Source organism: Tauraco erythrolophus, chromosome 8, assembly GCF_009769465.1.
Source record: "Tauraco erythrolophus isolate bTauEry1 chromosome 8, bTauEry1.pri, whole genome shotgun sequence".
NCBI classification, from domain to species: domain Eukaryota; kingdom Metazoa; phylum Chordata; class Aves; order Musophagiformes; family Musophagidae; genus Tauraco; species Tauraco erythrolophus.
In genome coordinates, this window is record NC_141472.1 from 15,024,353 (window position 1) to 15,041,924 (window position 17,572).

The 17,572-nt window shown below is 46.0% G+C and overlaps 1 protein-coding gene across 1 annotated transcript in view; it reads left to right on the forward strand.

The window, feature by feature from the left end:
- The first annotated feature begins 805 nt into the window (after window positions 1-805).
- The window catches only part of KLF7 (KLF transcription factor 7), a 57,375-nt gene continuing 40,608 nt past the window's right edge, over window positions 806-17,572 (forward strand). Inside the window, 2 exon segments of the mRNA XM_086615873.1 lie at window positions 806-872; window positions 875-921. Of these exon segments, the coding sequence (XP_086471999.1) occupies window positions 821-872; window positions 875-921 (99 nt within the window). The 5' untranslated portion in view covers window positions 806-820.

The following is a 17,572-nucleotide window of genomic DNA, read 5'->3' on the forward strand; positions in this document are numbered from 1 at the left end:
GGAGCGGGAGAGCCCCGCGCCGGGGGAGAGCCCCACCAAACCGCCCCTCCGCGCGGCGAGCACTGCCACTGCCGCGTGCCCCACCGCCCCCTTATATAGCGCCCTAAAAATAGCTCGCAGTGCACCGCCTCGCGGGCCGCGGGGAGGAGGCGGGAGCAGCGCTGCCGGCCAATCGGCGCCGCCGCCGGCGGCCCTTGCGCCGCCCCCCCTCGCCCTGAGCGGCGTCTCCATTGGGCGAACAGTGACTCCGGGCGCGCCGCGGGCCCGCCCCTCCCGCCCCACCGTTTACCCTACATGGTCACGCGCTGCCTGAGTGGGCCGCGCGGCTGCGCGCGGGAGGGGGCGGGGCGGCCGTGAGGCGGCGGCGGCGGCGGCGGGGGGGGCCGGGCCGGGTTTGGCGAGGGAGGGTGAGAGGAAAACGGGAGGGGAGGGGAGGGGGGAATGTGGTCTCCCGAAAATAAAGAGGGGGGAGGGCGGGCACGAGCGCGCATGGCCGCGGCGCGGGGCTGCGCGGTGCGCGGCGGCGGCGGCGGGGACGTGCCCCGGTGCGGCGGCCGCGGGGTGCTCGGTGCGCGCCGGCGCCTCTCGTCCTCCTCGGCCCGGCCCCCGGCCGTCGCCGTCCCTCCGCGCTGATTCTCTCTCTCTCTCTCTCTCTCTCTCTCTCTTTTTAAAGTGTGACTGAAACAAACAAAGCCAAAGGGACGCTGGATCTATCATTGGTTGATTTTCCTCCTTCTTTTTTTTTATGATCAAAACAACCCCAACCCGAGCAAACAAACACACACAAAAGCAGAAAGAAAGGGTCTTGCTCAGCAGCAGCATGGATGTCTTGGCTAGTTATAGTATATTCCAGGAACTCCAGCTTGTCCACGACACGGCTACTTCTCAGCTTTGCCATCCTTGGAGGAAAACTGGCAGCAGGTGAACCATTTAAATTACTCCTGTAAATCTCTTAAGTGCAGACAGTCGATGCATTGGGGCTGCATTTCTGACTTTATTTTATTTTTGTTCTTTAATTCAGGGTTGGGTTTTTTTTTGGTGGTTCTTTTTTTATTTTTTTTTCCGTGTGGGTAGACCTTTAGATCTCTGTGTTTTTTGCCATGACAAACTGAGCAGTCCATTCAAATCTGTCTGCCTTCAGTCCTTTCTGAGCACAGCGGCAGCACCTGAGATCCGGTGTTATTCTTTAGGGTTTTGTTTTTATGATGACTACTATTTTTATTTTATTTTTGAGCTTAGATTTTATTTTGGTTTTGTTTTCTTTTAAACAAGGCTGATCACTTCCAGCCAGTGCCGACAACTGGCAGCTGGTGGAAACGGAATAGATCATTCTTATTTTCAGGTAATTAGTATATGTCAATAAAAATCATAGCTTAAATCAGAGATGGGGGGTGGGCAGGTGTGTGGAAGCACTAGCAAAAGCTTTTAGGTTAAATTCTGTAACTAGAGAGGTGACTTATTTTTCATTCTTTTTTTTTTTTTCCTTTTTTTAGAAGATGGGGAGAAACACACTCTTCTTGCTAGATCTTAAAACAATGACGCCTAAGGCTGATTCCAGTAAACCAGTGTGTTTTGAGGCACTGTAGGGTTAATATGCAGACAGAATTAGAGTACTTTAAAGATGGAAATCAAGTATTATGAATGCATTAAAATGATGACTGGTGGCATAAATAAATAAGATCAAGGAGAAGAGTAGGTTATAGAGAAAAGACTTTATAAAATGAACTGTGAGCCCAAATGCATAGACCTATAAATAATTATCAGCTGGGATACGGAGGGAAAAGGAACGACAGGATTCCTCGTTAACGGCAGGACATTGTGAGACGATCCTGTTTCTTGATGTGGTTTTCTGGCAGAGGTGATATGCCAGGCGAAATTCTGGAAACTAGTGTCTCTTTAAAAGAAAAAAAAAATCCGGTGGTTAGGAATAGTGGAGTGTGGCTGGGATGACATGTGGTGCTGATGCAGCGCATGGACCCGTGGCACTATCGGTATAAGAATAACGAGCCACTGGATTTCATCTTGCCAGCATTCACCTTAGTCTTGGCTAGTGTAAGGGCAGTGTGTGTTAGGTCTCCAGTAAGTGACAGTTTGGGACATTCATTTAATTTTTCCTTAGAAGTGTGTGTGGGGAGAAATGTGGACGGTAGGGCTTCAGGGGAGCACTCGGGCCTGTAGCATTATCATCCAGCTGGACTGGGGCTGGATCTTTAAATGTTTACCCTAGTAAAATTGTTCTGGCTTCAGCTTTGTGTGCCTGTGTGCACACACATGAGAGGTTTACTGACTGCTTCAGTACGAACACGTTCAAGATTTAATTTGCAAATGACCGATCCAACTTTGCTTTATCCTCCGAGGGGGAGGGGATGCTTTTTGTTATTAATATTCAGCTCGCACATCCATGATGGTCACATCTGCTTTCCTTTTATATTTTTAACATACTAATTAAACTGAAGAGGTTAATATAATTTCATTTTAAAAATTAATTTCATAGCATCGTTGTTGTTGGATCAGTTGCACATTCAGTTGCATATTAGTAACAGCCCAGACAGTCCAAAGCGAGATAATCTGTTGACATAGCCAGCATGCTTTAGGCAGTACTGTGTGTGATACTCTGTCTCCTGCTGCCTTCTTTTATGCATGGAAGAACAGCAGTTTGTTTATACAGTACAATGTACCTACCCAAGCCCACTGTTACTATTGTGAAATTTAAACTCACACGCTCCCGGTTAAACCCACTGATTCTCTGCATATGTTTGAAAAGAGAAGTTGAAAATAATTTATTACATTTCCCTTATTTCCCCTCAAATCCTCCAACCAGTGCCTGATGTTTCATAATACATCCTGTATTTACAGTTTGTTTTTATTCCTCTGTTGCTGCCTGGACTATCCTTGCAAACAACGGGGAGCAAAGCTGGTGTATCAGTGGTGGGAGCAGCTGAAGCTGGCTGTGCAGAGCATGCTGTCGCGCACGCTTGGCAGACCCACTGACACAGAGACCCCGATTTCATTCTTCTGAATCACTTGCAAACGTAGCCAGGTCTTGGGGATTTATTTATTTTAGGCAAACTGTAGCAACTTTGGGACAAAGGATATGTGTGCGTGTGTTTCTAAAGGTATCCCTTAAAATTGTCAGGCTGCAGTTGAGACCCCAGGGAAGAGAGCTGACAGGGCAGTGATGGATCCCTGCGGGAAGCATCAGGATTGGAAAGCCGCAGCTTTAATTTTGAGTGGAAACACTTGAACAGGTCTTGCCTCCATTCCCGTGAAGAGCTCTGATGCCATAGTTGAGCTCCACAGAGGTTTCCAGAGCAGTGCTTCTCCCAGCAGCAAAGCAGTACCCAGGGAGATTACTTCAGTCCCTTAAAAGGGGGGAAGTAGTTCTGTGGGTCAAGAGCAGGCTTCCTTATCACGTGTGAGCTCCAGTTGCTTTGTGATTAGCAACTACTAGTGCTTGAAGTGGAGGAGAGGTTAGTCCGTGCCAGTTCCTGCTCCTGGAAATGGAGTCTGCTCTGATACCATAAAGATGCGCTTGCCCCACTGAAAATCAGAGCACGCCATGGGGTTGAAAGTGTTGACACAGTCCTGTCTTCCTTTTCTTCAGAGTCTGGATGGCACTTTCGTAGCTGCTAGCTGAGGATTACACAGCTGGGGCAATTGCTCATATTTCCGATTGTGAAACACCCGTCACTCCCAGAGGGCACTGACAGCACGGGCAGGTTGCGAACTGCTTGCTCGCAGTCAGCTGATCTCTCCCTTTTTTCCTTCCCACTGCAAGAGAAATGTGAGGAAGTTTGGCATCTGTGCTTTTGACAACTAGCATTGGAGTTGAATGAGAGCAGCCCCAGCAATACGTACAAAACAAACAGATTTTGTGTAGGAAGAGATTGTCATCTCTTGGGTAGGTTTCTTTTTTAGGAGGAAAAAATACAAATTAAAAAACCCTCACTCCGCTCTGGACATAGTTTGCATTGTAAAAGTGGAAATACCTGAAGTGGAAAGTGGAACTGAATTCGTGATGTGTTTCACGTTATTTTAAAACACATGTTGGGAAGGGAGGGCTTGGTTTTTAGGTAGCAAAAGCTTGACTTCACTGTGTCACCTTGGGTGTACTCCTTCAGGCAAAACACGTTTGAGGTCAGGAGGGATTTTCCTTTGAATGGGAGGTCAGGCTCTAATAAGAAATTCATAGCAGAACTTCATCAAGAGAGAGAGAACTTTGTTTAGTCTTTGTTTAGCTTTTCCAGCAGTGTTGAGCCGCCACGGCTCTGGGAGAGATTAAAGGAAGAGGTGGAAAATGAGGCGTTCGCTGTAGGTCAGCTGGCTGGTATCTCAGCATCTGTATATTTCTGCGTGGTTGCTTCATCCCAGCTCTGACTGAACAGTCCAGTTGCTCTCTGTCCCTACGAGTGACTCTGCAGTTCAGGATCAGGGCGGAGGGGGGGGGGAGTTTCAGCACCTGCGTGGCTGCTGCGGTACAGCAGGAGGATGTCTGGCCACATATGCCGTTGCATGGAGGTAGCTGTCTGATGTGGCATCCTCGATATTGGAACCAGACTGCTGGGAGAGACAGCATGAGGCTGAAGAATGCCTTGTTACTCTGCAGAGGAAGGAAGTGGGTAGGAGGCTGTTTTTGCAGGGAGGTGACTGTGAGGAGTGTAGCCCGTGCGGCTGCACGTGGTCCCATTCTCAGTGTGCCAGGCTGTAAGGAGCAGGAGAGTGGGGCTGAGAATTGGGAAGCACTAGACATGAGGCTTCAGTCTGGTCTTTCTGCTGGGCCCTTGCAATGTCATTTGGGGATCGTTAAAAGATCAGTGTGCCGAAAGCATCTTTTGTAGTCAGATACATCTTTTCCTAGGGGTGACATTTCAAACCATCCCTATTATCTTTCTCCATAGGCCCTTTGGAGGACTCTGGACTCACCATTCTTGTGTGGAGAAGGGGTCTGATCAGGAGACATTTTGGGGCTCTTTATATTCTGTTGTGACCGTAGGGCAGCCTCTAGCATGCCAATTCCCATAATATCTGAGCACAAAGAGCAGGTAGATGCACAGGGTCACCATGTGCGTAGCCGATGCAGGTGTATAAATTCAGCAGGGCTTAGGTGCCAAACCCTGGCTTATTCTAAAAGAGCCAGCCTTTCCAATGTGTGTCATCAGGCAGAGCAGGTTTCATTGTCTGGCAGAAGTGGAAATGGCATTATATTGTTTGCCTGATAATCATTGCCCGAGAACATTTCCTCTTGCCTTGGCTGACCTGGTTGCTCTCAGCTGCAGCAAACAATGATCCTTCCAAAGGAGATGCACGTTTCCTGGTGAAATGTAGGATCAAGGAAGCCTTTGTTTCACTCTTGGCTCTATTGTAGAGCCTTCTTTGCATATTTTAATCAAGTCTTCAAGCCTCAGTTTCTCCCTTTCTGAAGTGACCAACAACAACAATACTAAGGCATGATCTTTGTGGGGCTGGGAGGCTGAGTTTTGACCCGTTCTGGCAAAGGACTTTGCAATTTCTGTGCTGTGTGAGAGCAGAGTATCCCGAGGTGACTCACCTAGCAGAACTCTTACATCTTAATGCTGACTTCTGTTTGGCAGACAGGGTCATTTTCAGGTCTATAGGAAAAATTTCCACTGCTACTGGGAAATTAATAAATCACGCTGGAGAACATTCCTGCCTCCCCATCGTCTCCATTTTTGTAGTTTAATGGCATAGTTGGCCACTACATAAACTAAACCATCTTTTAATATTGCTATTTCATCTTGGTTTGCAGTCACAGTGTAACGTATTTCTTAAGTGCTTAGAGTAGATCATGTCTCTTGAGAATAACCTGCAGAAGTGGTTGGCTTCATGAACAGCCACATGTGTAATGTAGTGTATTTTCAGACTGAACGCTCATCGTTTATACGTGCAGGCTCTCTGCTCGCTCCATGTGCTGAAAGCATGCTCCTATCACCTTACAGAAAGAGATGGAGAAAGAGAGGAAAAGACAAACTTGAACTGCTGTCTGTATTGGTTCATGATTCCTTAATTACAGAATCTTTTGTTATAAGTGATTATTTCTTGGCGTTATGAAAGTGTACAGCTCCACAATCCATTGTTGCAGGTCTTAAATAGCTGATTATGTATGTGGCTTGTGTCAAGTGATTTTGAAATGGGGTAAATACCTTTAAGCAATGCACAATCATAATGTAGGTACTCAACTAGAAAATATTTTCTCTTATTTGTTTGGGATGCTTTAACCTCCCCTCCCCCAAGCCCACACATTTCTGTATGTCCTATTGAGTAGGCAGTGCAGAGATCAGAGTAGCTGCATAAAAATAATGATATATAGCTAGTCTGCAATGTGATACTTCCATGTGGAAATGGCAGAAGATCTTCAGTTCCACGCAGTAATTTCACACTTAAGCTCTCCAGGGCGGAGGCAAATGATATCTTCTGGATATTGTAATATTTTTTTGAGGTCTTGTCAAATGACTCTCCACTGAGAAACATCTGGGGTGTTGCTTCTGCATTCTGCGTGGGAAACGTGTTATAGGGAAGTGAGAAGGAAGTTGCTTCTGTTTGACTCTGTAGCTGCGTATGAACAACCTTGATTCCAATTGTCCTTACAAAACAAAGGGATTTTGCTCACTGACTGGGCAGCATTGGTGTTCAGTATGTTAAGCAATGGGGTAATAGTATACCTCATCTCCTGTCAAGTTTGTCACATTCTGCAGAGGGAAGAAAAATCATAGGCTTTTGATCATCATGCTCAAACCTCATAAAAAGTTATACCCAGGTACTGTAATGGTGGTGGTTTTCCTTTTGATGGTAAATCTGAACTCTGGAGAGTTAATAAAGGTGTTTTGAAAGAACGGTGCTGAGTCCCTCTTACTTTTTTGTTTCTGTTTTCCTGGACTCTCAAGTGCCTCCTGCCCATTTCCGTATGTATTCATCTACAGTGCCCTCACCACTTCCAAACTGCCAGCAACACTCAGGAGCTGAGAGTGCCATTTTGTGGTGTCTTTCAGGCTCAAGCTGCAGGAATCATCCACCTGAATTGCTGGATTCTTCTTCTCACAGGTTGTCTTTGTACTATGAGTGGTTCTGCCTTGGTCCAAATGAATCTGAATTCACTTTGAACTGCAGGGTTCAGCTGATTCTATAGCAAACAAACAAAACAACTGCCAGGGAAAGAGCCTTCCCTCCTCCCAAATTTTCCTGGGTAGAGGACAGGTTTGGAATGCAGATGTTGCACAGGTATAATTCCCAGCTCGATGCTGTTGCTCTTGAGACGGTCCCAGTTTTCTTCCATTGGCTTCAGTCTTGAGAGGGTGCTTCGTGTTTTTTGAGTGTCTGAGTTTGGTACTCTTTTTGCCTGTGTCTCCTTCCCAGCATTGCCACTCTGAGTTGAAAATCATTTGCCTGGTTCCAAAGACACTGAGATTGTCTTTAAAGTCTACAGACTTTTTATTTTTGATATTCTTTTTACTTTCCTTGCTTCTGAGCCACTGAAGGTTTGTTTTATTGTGTTTTACTCTCAAAAATAAAATCCTGAGATTTCTAACACTCACTTGGTTCCAGCAGCATTAAGAAAATGCCACTATTGTGGCATTTTGAGAGCTGGCAGTACAGAGATAGGTTGTATATGTCAGGAAGAGCTTGCGTATCACTTGCGTTCACCAGGCTGTACTTGCCATCCCTGCTCTGGCAGCAGCTGGTGAGGAAGGCTACCTGGCTGTTCGGGTTGTTGGGCTGCCTGTGAGAGCAGGGTTCATGTCTCATTTCCCTCCTCAGAAGAAACCGTTTCAGCCTTTATGCTCAAAGGTAGTTAGACATCTTGGATTTCATCAGAATGCCAAACCTTTTCTTCTCAGTTCTTCAGTTAACAGGATGAGTTGGCAGCACTTCTGTTCTCATACGGCTGCCGTGAGGATTCTTGTGAGGGGTGTGCGGTGCTCGGGCACAGCGGCTGGGGCAGAGAGTGGCTGCGCTAGGCTGTGGGGAGGGGGGCGGCAGCCATCCCTGGAGCTGCGGCCCCGATCCTGCCGTGCCTGCTGGGGCTGCAGTGGCAGGTGCTGAACACGCAGGACAGCTCCTGCACAGGAGCCCTCGGCGGGGTGTGGCATTGCCTCTGAAAAAATGAAAATAAGGATCCGAAAGGTAAGCTTAAGTCTCCCTTCCCATAGGTCTGTGTTGTCTTTGAGACAACCTGTGCATAGCACTGATTTGACCCCTTCTCTAGGCTTTTAAGAGGTGTTGGAGGTTGGGTGTAGGAAGCTCGGGGCAGGAAGGTATGGATTTTTTTTTGTTTTAAAAAGGTTTAATGTATCAGCTCTGTTATATTAAGCTGCTCAGATGCTCTTAATCCTTTTAAAGCAGGTACTCGTCCTCTCCCTCTTCTCACACGTGAAGGATCCTTTCCAATCCAGACCATTTCCGCTGAGTGCAACTGTGTATTCATTACGTGTGTTATTGTTTGGAGAGCTATTAAGATGCATGTGGTATACTTTACAATGTACGCTGAAGAGCCTGAGTCGTTTACACACAGACTGCGTATTAATGCTTGCCGAAGGTCCAGCAGGCATAATTTAAGTGTCATAATGGTTTTCAACATGGTGCTTATAAACGATGTCTCACATGTCCTAATCCTCTTGGTTATTTCCCGGCATTGTGGACCGGAGCGCAAAGCTGGAGTTTAAATACACGTGTGGGGTTTACCAGCTCCTGCTCTGCAAGGGATAGAGAAGTAGGCAGTGACACAGGCGAGCTTGGGAGACAACGTGATTGATGGGGAAGGATGCGAAAGAGAAGGACGCTGCCTTGTGAGAGGCTCTTCTGAGACATTCCAATTAGTGTTCTAATTTACAATCCCGCCCTTAAACCTGCAGCCTCCCAAGGTCAGTTTTAAAGGGACGCTGGCATAGGGTTGACATTTGACCGTCATGGACCTTTATAAACCATCACATTCTGACAGAAACTGCAATCAATGGAAGTATCTCGTCTATATAATTAAAAAAGCCCTGGAAGCAGGTTTGTGTTTTTTCGGATGGGATCATCTTGCCCACTGCTGCCTCTGCAGCTCTCGCACTGTAGCATTCTTCCGTGCAAATGAAGTGAAGTGACTGGAAATCAAAGTGGAAATGACTGTTTGTTTGGATTGTGCGGTGAGGAAAATGCAATGCGGCAATGACAAGTAAATTAGATTTAAAAAATGCTTTCACTGCTAACTAGGCTACTATGCTGTTAGGCATTTGGTTTTAATCCTGACTCTGAGTGCGCAAAGTTCACTTTCAAGCGTAAGGAAGGTTCTTGGGCTTGGAAACATTGTGATTTCTGCTGACTGGTCTTCACTGCAGGCCCAGGAGGGAAATCAGCATTGTGCTGAATTGCTTTGTGCTGGTGGGGGGTAAGGTAGGGGACTGACTGCCTTTAATCACCTGCCCTTATTCTCCACCAGGGCTGGATGGAAAACAAAGGTTCCAGCAAGCAAAGGCCATGCTGAAAAATGTTCAGTGGGTAGAAGAGTAGAAGGGGTGAGAGGTGCTCCTGTCTGCTTGCTTTTTACACCCAAAATGGCCATTGGCCACATCACAGCACTTAGGTGTGATGTTAGAGAGCCAGATTTGAGTCACTGCTTTGCTTGACTTGGGTCTACCCGTCCAGATTACATTTTGGATGTGTGAAATTTCAGTGGATAACATGGCGGCTCCAAAACCAATACACTCCAATAAAACACTTTAGATTGGACAAAAAAGGTAATTTTTTTTGAGAATGTTTGGTACGAAATGTTTTAAACCAGATCTGCTTTCTAGAAGTTTTCCTGAAGGCCTGGACCTGTTTTCGGTGTGTGAGACTGGTTTGGCTAACATCTTCAGCTTCGTTGTCAATTTTAGCCTTCTCTTTCAGGGCTTGCGCCCCCAAAACTCTATTCATTTTTCCCAGCTATTAGCAATTTGGCTAACAATAGGGATCCAGACTCTCCGAATTCTGTGACTCTCTTGCATCTTTTGAGAACTGCAGCCACAACCCTACGTGATGCCATAAGCATTGTCTGCTTACTTCTGGTCTCTAACCTGGGGGCCTGCTCTCCCTCCCTCTGGGCAAGGGTCTGGCAAGGCATGTTGATGCACAAGAGTGGTGCAGTCACATGTTTTCCTCGGCTCCTCACAACTGCTGGTCACTCTTCTTTCTCCTGTGCTCAGCTGCTCGGTGAGGTGCTGTGCCAGTTTGTTGAGGAGGAATCAGTGCACTCACCCTCCCTTGGCACCTCTGTCTTACTGCTGGGTTGGAGGTGCCCCACACCCTAGGCTGCAGGGTGAGGCGAGCAGCTCAGGGGCTTGTTGTTTTTTTGTGCTGCACAGTGGTTTGAAGGGTGCCAGCCCTACAGAGCTTGCTGCCTGCTTTGAGCTGGTGAAAAGTACTAAATAATCCTGGTTTGGGGTTTGGGTTTTACTTTTCTTTCTTTGGCCTCCCCTGTCAGCCTAGAAAATTTATGCTGCTCTGAAGAAAACATTCCACTCATCTGCAAGCTACTACAGCTGCCGTATGAGTAATGAAGTATGGAAAGGAGGAAGGGAAAAGGGAGAAGAAAGATGAGAGCGGGTGTTTCATATGGAAAGCATCAGCCCAGAAGTGGCTTTGTTTCCAACACGTGGACAGTGGAGAGGTTGCATTTGCTGCTCAGTGGAAAATCTGTGCCAGTGAAAAGAAAACCTCCGTCATTAGTGACTAGGGCAGATAGGGAGGGACTTCGGTGTCTCTTGCTTTGTTTTTAAATGTATCTGCATTTTAAAATAATAAGGGAGAAGCAAAGGGCACTGGACTGAATTGATTTGAGAATACAGCCAGTTCAGGCAAAATAGATCTTTTCTGTCTCCATCTGATGCTGTTGTCCCAGTTCACTTTGGTGGTGTCACAGCCCTCCCCTAGTTGTTCATAAGCTGTGCCATCACCTCAGAGTGGTTCTGACATCTGAAGGTTCCTGTACATCAGATTCTTAGCAAGGTGTGTATTCCTTCTGTCTGTTTTTTGTTTCTGATCTTTCTGGATAGTGTAATGTCATTTTTGTAGGCTTTCCTGCACAATTGAGGAAACCAGGAGCTGGGTTTTGGTGCTGAGAAAGGTAGTTCTGGTGCAACCAGAAGCCTCTGAGAATTGGGGCTTTTAGAAACATGTGAGGGTTGCAGTCAAATAGCGAGAGTAAGGGGTGTTTCTGTCTGATCAACCAGAGGAAGGAAGCACTTAAAGTTTCAGTGGTCTCCAGTATCTTGGAAGAAGAGGCAGGCTGCTGTAAGTGCTGATGTGACTCAGTGAAAGAGCTTCTAAGGTGCTTCTCTTGCAGGTTTGAGACTTCCAGGGTAAGTGGATGTCACCAGGAGTAGTTTCCTGCTGTCTACCGCAGGAAAACAGTGTAGACTTCTCTTAATTGGCACATCTCTTAGCTCTCCTGTGTTTTTAAAGTGAAAAGAAAGATTGTTGTATACAACGTTTGAGAGCGGAAGAGCCTGGTTTAATCTGTTTTTTTTTCTAGAGGGAGTGAGTCTTTTGATGTTTGATGCTACAGTTAAGGTCAGGAGGAGCTTGGATGAAACCTTCCAGATGCAGGCTGAAATCTCTTGTCTCCAGTGCTTGCCTGGATGAAGATGTTTGCTTGAATCAGTGCTTCAGGAGCTGAGGTGATTTGGGGGTTAAAGAAGGTAATTCGAAGGCCTTGCTCTACTTGGTTTGAATGCCTCCAGGACAGCCTGGTTCCATGGCACCATGCTATACTTCTGAGTTGGCTGCAAAGCTCATGCTCTCTCTTCAGGCAGCCCTGATTTTCTGCTCACTCAAGACAGTTTTGTCTTCCCACAGTGACTCCTTCATTAATATTTCTTGGATGCTGGCAAATGAGTTTCAGGGTACCGAGTTTAAATACTCTTTACTGAGTGTGCCTAGCTCGTCTTGGGCTTTCTGAGCTTTGGTGATTTGTTTGAAACACGAATAAGCCTCAGTTGTTTGAGGCAGAACAGAAGAATGCCAGTGCAGTTACTTTCTAGTGTGAAGGACTTGGTAAATGGGTGACTTCTCAGCATAGTTTCTCAGTGCTGAGAAGAATACCAGTAGGTGCACAGAGCTCCATAAAGGCTGCATTGGGATTTCTTTTTCTGACGTGAGGAATTCATGTTACATTTCTTTGAAGAACACATTTGAGGGAGAGCAAGGGAAGCAAGGCGTGGGTGTTTCTTATTCCCAAATACCACAGCTCATGTGACTTTTAGAAAATGCTGAATACTCATCTTCCAAGTCTTGAATGCCTGTCGAGTTGGACACTGAGTGGATGCTCTAGGTTGAAGACTCTTCCTCACTGGGACTGTCTCACATGGATTATCTTCATGCAGTGAGAACTGTGCCAGCTGCAGGGCCTTGTAATTCAGTCAGTGTTTTGTTTGAGCAAGCTGCATCTCTGGTCAGATGTTGTTGCACTGTAGTATAGCATAGGAATTTCTGTCTCCTTTCCATTTCTTTATTTTTAAGTGGAAAAGGTCAAGGAAACCTTTGACATTCAGTTCTGAATGCTTTTTCTCTTTGTAAATGAGAAGAATAGTACCCACATCACGTTAGGGATTTCATATCAGTCAGTGAGTCAGATCCTGGGCTGATGCAAACTGATGCAGATCAGATCTGCCAAAGTCACAGTGGCGATACACGATTTACACTGGCCTGGTGTCCACGAAGTCACTTGACACCTTGCAGGAGAATGGTTTGTACGAATCTCAGGTCTTGTCAGGATGTGAAATAAATATCAGGATGTGGCAGAAAACAGCACACCCATCTTAATGATTTGATTAAAACAATATTGCCGCTCTATGGCTCTCATAAATGTATTTCTACTGGTGTCAGGGGGAGGAGATATTCTCAAGTGCCCTAATGAGAAAGTGCATTTTTAAAATGTTGCACAATAGGCCACTAAGTTGTGCTCTAGCGATATTGCCTTATTTCTGTTTTATAGTGAGCATGGCCTTAGGCATGCTATAAATACCATTTCTCCCCCCCACCTTCAGCTAATAAATAATGGAAACTGTACCAGAAAGAAATTTTCTTTCCATGAAAGAATGAGAGGTCTTGAGCTGCCCTCTATAAAACAAAGGATGTAGCATGATTTGTTTTCTTTGGTTTTCAAGTGAAGAAAATATGGGGTCAGGAGGGAAAGAGAAGATGTTTCCAAGCTCTAAATGTGCTCTCCCCAGCACTGGCAAGGTAGGATGGTGTCTGGTGTGAGCATTGCTTCCCCCAGGACAGTAACACCCATCTGTGAAATGAAGACAGGTGAGAAGGGTTTCTGGACAGCCTCTGTGCATGGGAAGAAGGAAGGATCCCATTCTGATTTACCCTTGGGCTCTTATATCCAGCAGTGGAAACAACCTGAAAGTGGGTGTAAATGAGTGTCTGAAGGAGCCCTTTGTGTAATTCAGTGGGCCGTGTCATCAAGGAGTCAGACTAAATTATCAGAATGAACCTTTTTGACCTTAAAATCCACTTCTGTAAGTAAATCCTCTTCAAGACGTTTTACTCTGTTTTAATGATTTCAAAAAGCTGTAGTGTAAATGTGAGTCATGAGGGGTCTCTGCACGTGCACATACAGGCAGCCAGACGTGTTTCATTTTGAGAATCCATCCCATGCATACTGTGTGTCAGGTTGGAAATGTGTCTCAGAGGAGAAACCAAGTTTGTGGAGATGAGGCTTCCTCTTGCACTGAATCAAAAGTGAGTCCATGTCATGTCGTGTTATGTCACGTCACAGAGAGGGTGGGGGCCACATTCTGACTGCAGTTTGGCCTCTAAGGTTAGAGAATGATCAGAGAAGACCTTGTGTTCAGCAAGGAGGTCTTACTGTCTGATTTTGAAGGCAAGTGAGGTTCAAGAGCAGGGTGCACATGATGAAAGGCATTTTCAGTCACTGTCTACATCCAGCAACAATAAACTGTGCATATAAGCACATCTGGTCCAGAAACAATAAGCTCAGAAATTAGCACTGTTAGATCATAAAATTCTTCTGCCCAGGTACCGTTTCTTACTGTATGCCTCAGTGGTGCTTGCCAGTTTCATTTGAAATCCACCTAGTGCGAGGCCGTGCTTTCCTTGGAAGTGTGCGCTAAAACCTAATTTAGGGGAGGAATATCTAACAGGCTGTTCTGTCTCCTACCTGAGTGTAATTCCTCCCCCTCCCATATTCTCTCCCTTCTCCATGAGCAAGTCCATTGCTTTGTTTGAGTTCACCCAGTTCATAACTGCACAGTCTGTGACGCTTTTTCCCATCTTTATCTACATTAACTCTTCTGAGGATTTTTATCTAATGTGAAATGAGATCCCTGCTCATTGACTGGAGATTATAACACTGACTGTGGAACAGACGTGATAAATAGTAATAAATGGGAATGTCCCTTTTGATTTTGTCATACTTTCTATCTGTGTTCCTTCCAATATGCCTGTGTATCAGATGCTAAGAATGTGTCCTCGAAGCTATGTTGGTCTTCTCTGTGTCTTATCTACCCTAGGTCTCTTTCAGCATTGCTGGATTTCTGCTTTGTATCGAGCGTGCATGTTGTGTTGCTGTTTCTTCCATAAGTGCATTAATTCGTCTTTTTCCAAATTCAATCTCAAGGATTTATTTCTTGCCCCTGTGTGGGTTTCTTTATATACTGCCTCTCTCTGCTGGCATCACAAAAAACCTTAGCATTTCCTCCTTAAGCCCTTTTCCCTGCTTTTCTTCACAATGAATGCTTTTTATCAGTTTCCTTAGTTTTCCGATTTGTTTTTATTAAGTGTGTTTTTATAGTGAGGGCTGCGATCTGTCAAAGTAAATGGAAACAAAAAAATCGATGCCAAATTTTTGTTTGTTTAGCGAAACAGATTGGACTTTAAGCGGGATGGAGTCAAATTGGTGCTGATGACTGACTTGGTAGTAGCTGCTTCTGAATGCTGGCTATTGACAGCGAGTTGTGGAAGATCTCGGCATTTTGAAGAGCCTAAAAACACAAATACAACTGTGGGGTTGAAAATCGTGTGGTGGTATTGGTATGGGGAAGAGCAGGGTGACTGTGAGTGCTGCCCTTTGTTCAGGAAACAGTATCTATTTGCTAGTTGGTTAGTTAGTTAAAGACCACTGGTTTTGTCGCTGGTGGGTGTGAGGTGGGGTGTTTAGCCTGGATCATGGTTAAAGGTAAAGGCCCCTTGAATTTCAGTGCCCACTCAGCACACCTCTGCCCTTCTCTTCAGCAAAGGGAGCTGCTCCAACGTGGGCAGGGAGCAGGCCTGCCCAAAACCTGCGGGGTCAGTGGCAGGGTCCCATCGCTGTCCCTCTGGAGAGTCCCCCGCTGCTGCCACCCACCGATGCAAGGTGCTCTTTGGTTCACTTGGCGGGTCACCCTGGCCTCTGGACCTTCCTGCTGTGTTTGTCCAGTGTGCTGCTTTTCACCATCTCTGCTCCTTTGAGTCAGCTTGGGCTGCTCGCAGGGCAAAGTATTTTCTAGGTGTTTCAGAAGACGGGTGATTCCATTTCCTTCCTGCGCAGGAGGAAAGCTGCTCGTCCCGTACAGGGTCTGCTGGGGTTATAACAAACAGTGAGGCCTTGCCAAGTAGCGGAGGTGCACAGCCAGCTGCAGGCAGTGGGGCTCTGCTGGTTTTTGCTTGGTTCTGCCTCTGTGAAAACTTCTCACAGGAGCTGTCATCTTTCTCCCCGTTATTCAGCAAGCTCTTAAACTGTGGGTATCCATGAAGGATATTTGTGTGGAACGCAAGGACTGTAAAGAAGCAGGTCCTAAACCATGTGCTGTTGCATGATCCTGCAGACCAGCATGTAAAAAGCCAAATGATTTAATAGAACTTAAGGAGTAAAAACAAAGAAAGGACCTGCTACAATGAGGCACCACGTGACACCATCCCTAGGACTCGATGATGTGATTGCACTGATCTACATCCTGGCTGTATTCTTCCATCTAATAGCTTCCTGGAAGAGTTGAAAACAGAGGGGTTTGCAGAATATCCACTGTCCATCCAGATGTTAATCAGTACAAAAGTCGAAGTTCAAAAACAAAATATGAATGAGAACATTGTGGGAAAGCAGTACTCTCTGTGCTTACCTCTATTTGACTACCAGGGACTGTGCTGGCAAATTCGTGCAGTCTGGAGCAGCAAAAATCCTCAGCAGTAGCCCGATAAGTCAGAGGACCTGAGACCTAGATTCTTGGAAGCAAAATTTGCAAGTTGCCTTTTTGAGTCTCAAATTTTCCAAGAGCAATGATAAAGTTGTTTCAGCAGGAGAAAAAGACATAACCTTTTATCCAAGACCCAGAGGTTTGGAGCATTCAGATGCCTGTTTCATTTGATAGTTGGGCTTTGAACAGGTAAGATGCTTCACAGCCATTGCCCTTAGAGAGCAGGGAAGCTGTAGTGTGCCCATTTTACAGGTTGGGAATTGGGACAACCCAAGTCCTCAGCTGTTGGAGAGAGGAAGTCGAGAGCAGAGCTTGAAAAGAATAGCAGCTCCCTGATCTCCATTTTAATTAAATTCTTTCCGCAATTGTCTTCCCTGGCAGTTTAACTGGTGGAATGTGGTCTAGTGGAGGAATTTTTGGCTGCAAACTTAGCAGGAATATTCTTCTGGGCCAGATCCTTGCTTAGTGTAAATTAAGATGGCTCCACGGGCTACGATTGCGGTGCTAGTGATTTACTCCTTCCTCTGAGAATCTGGCCCTGGTTGCAGACAGTGAGTGGGCAATGTCATATAATTTGTTCTTTTTTATTTTAGTCTGTCTAGACGCTTTTGCAGCACCCCTTTCTGGGAGGACTTTGTGCCAGCAGGCCTGGAGCAGCACCACACTTCTCTGGTGAGAAGTGCTTAGCAGACACAGTGTGGAGGTGGCTTGGCGTGCTCAAACTCAGCATTTCACCTCCCTGGTGCAGGGTTTGGCTTTGATAGTCTCGGTGGTTTTGGCGGAGAGGTGGCAGAGGGGATTCACGGCAGGATTTCTTCCCTGTGAAGAGGGAGCGAGTCTGTTGTTTTTTCTCGTTTTTGTGATGTGTTGTACCAGCTGAGTGCTGGAGAAAGATGGCTGGTGCCGATGCAGTGTTTCTGTGGTAGTTTTTATTTCCAGCAATGGACGACACACCTCTCTTTGTGGGTTAGAAGGTCTTTCTCCTACTTTTAAAGGGCATTTGCTGGTCTTGTGTTTATTATTACAGTCAGTCCTTCCTCCCATGCTGTCTGTATTTACTACTCAGCCTTGAGCTTCTGTGCTATGTTTTCTTTCACACTGAGTCACCTGGGATAGGGGTGGTACCTCTCTAGCCTGCTTCAGACTCATCACAAGGTACACACAGGACCTAGTTTTTAGAAAATCCTCAGATTTGCTGGCTATGGTTGAGCAGGTGATTAGCTAGGGCTGTTTTTCTTCCCCTTCCATTCTCTTGCAGTTCCCTAGTTACTCACCAGAGTTGACTGTGACTGTATTTGTCAGAGCCAAACACAGAAAGGTGAAAACACAGGAATGGCTCTAGCTGGAGCTCAGGAGTGGCAGCGATATATACCCTTTTACTACCATTACTTCTACTT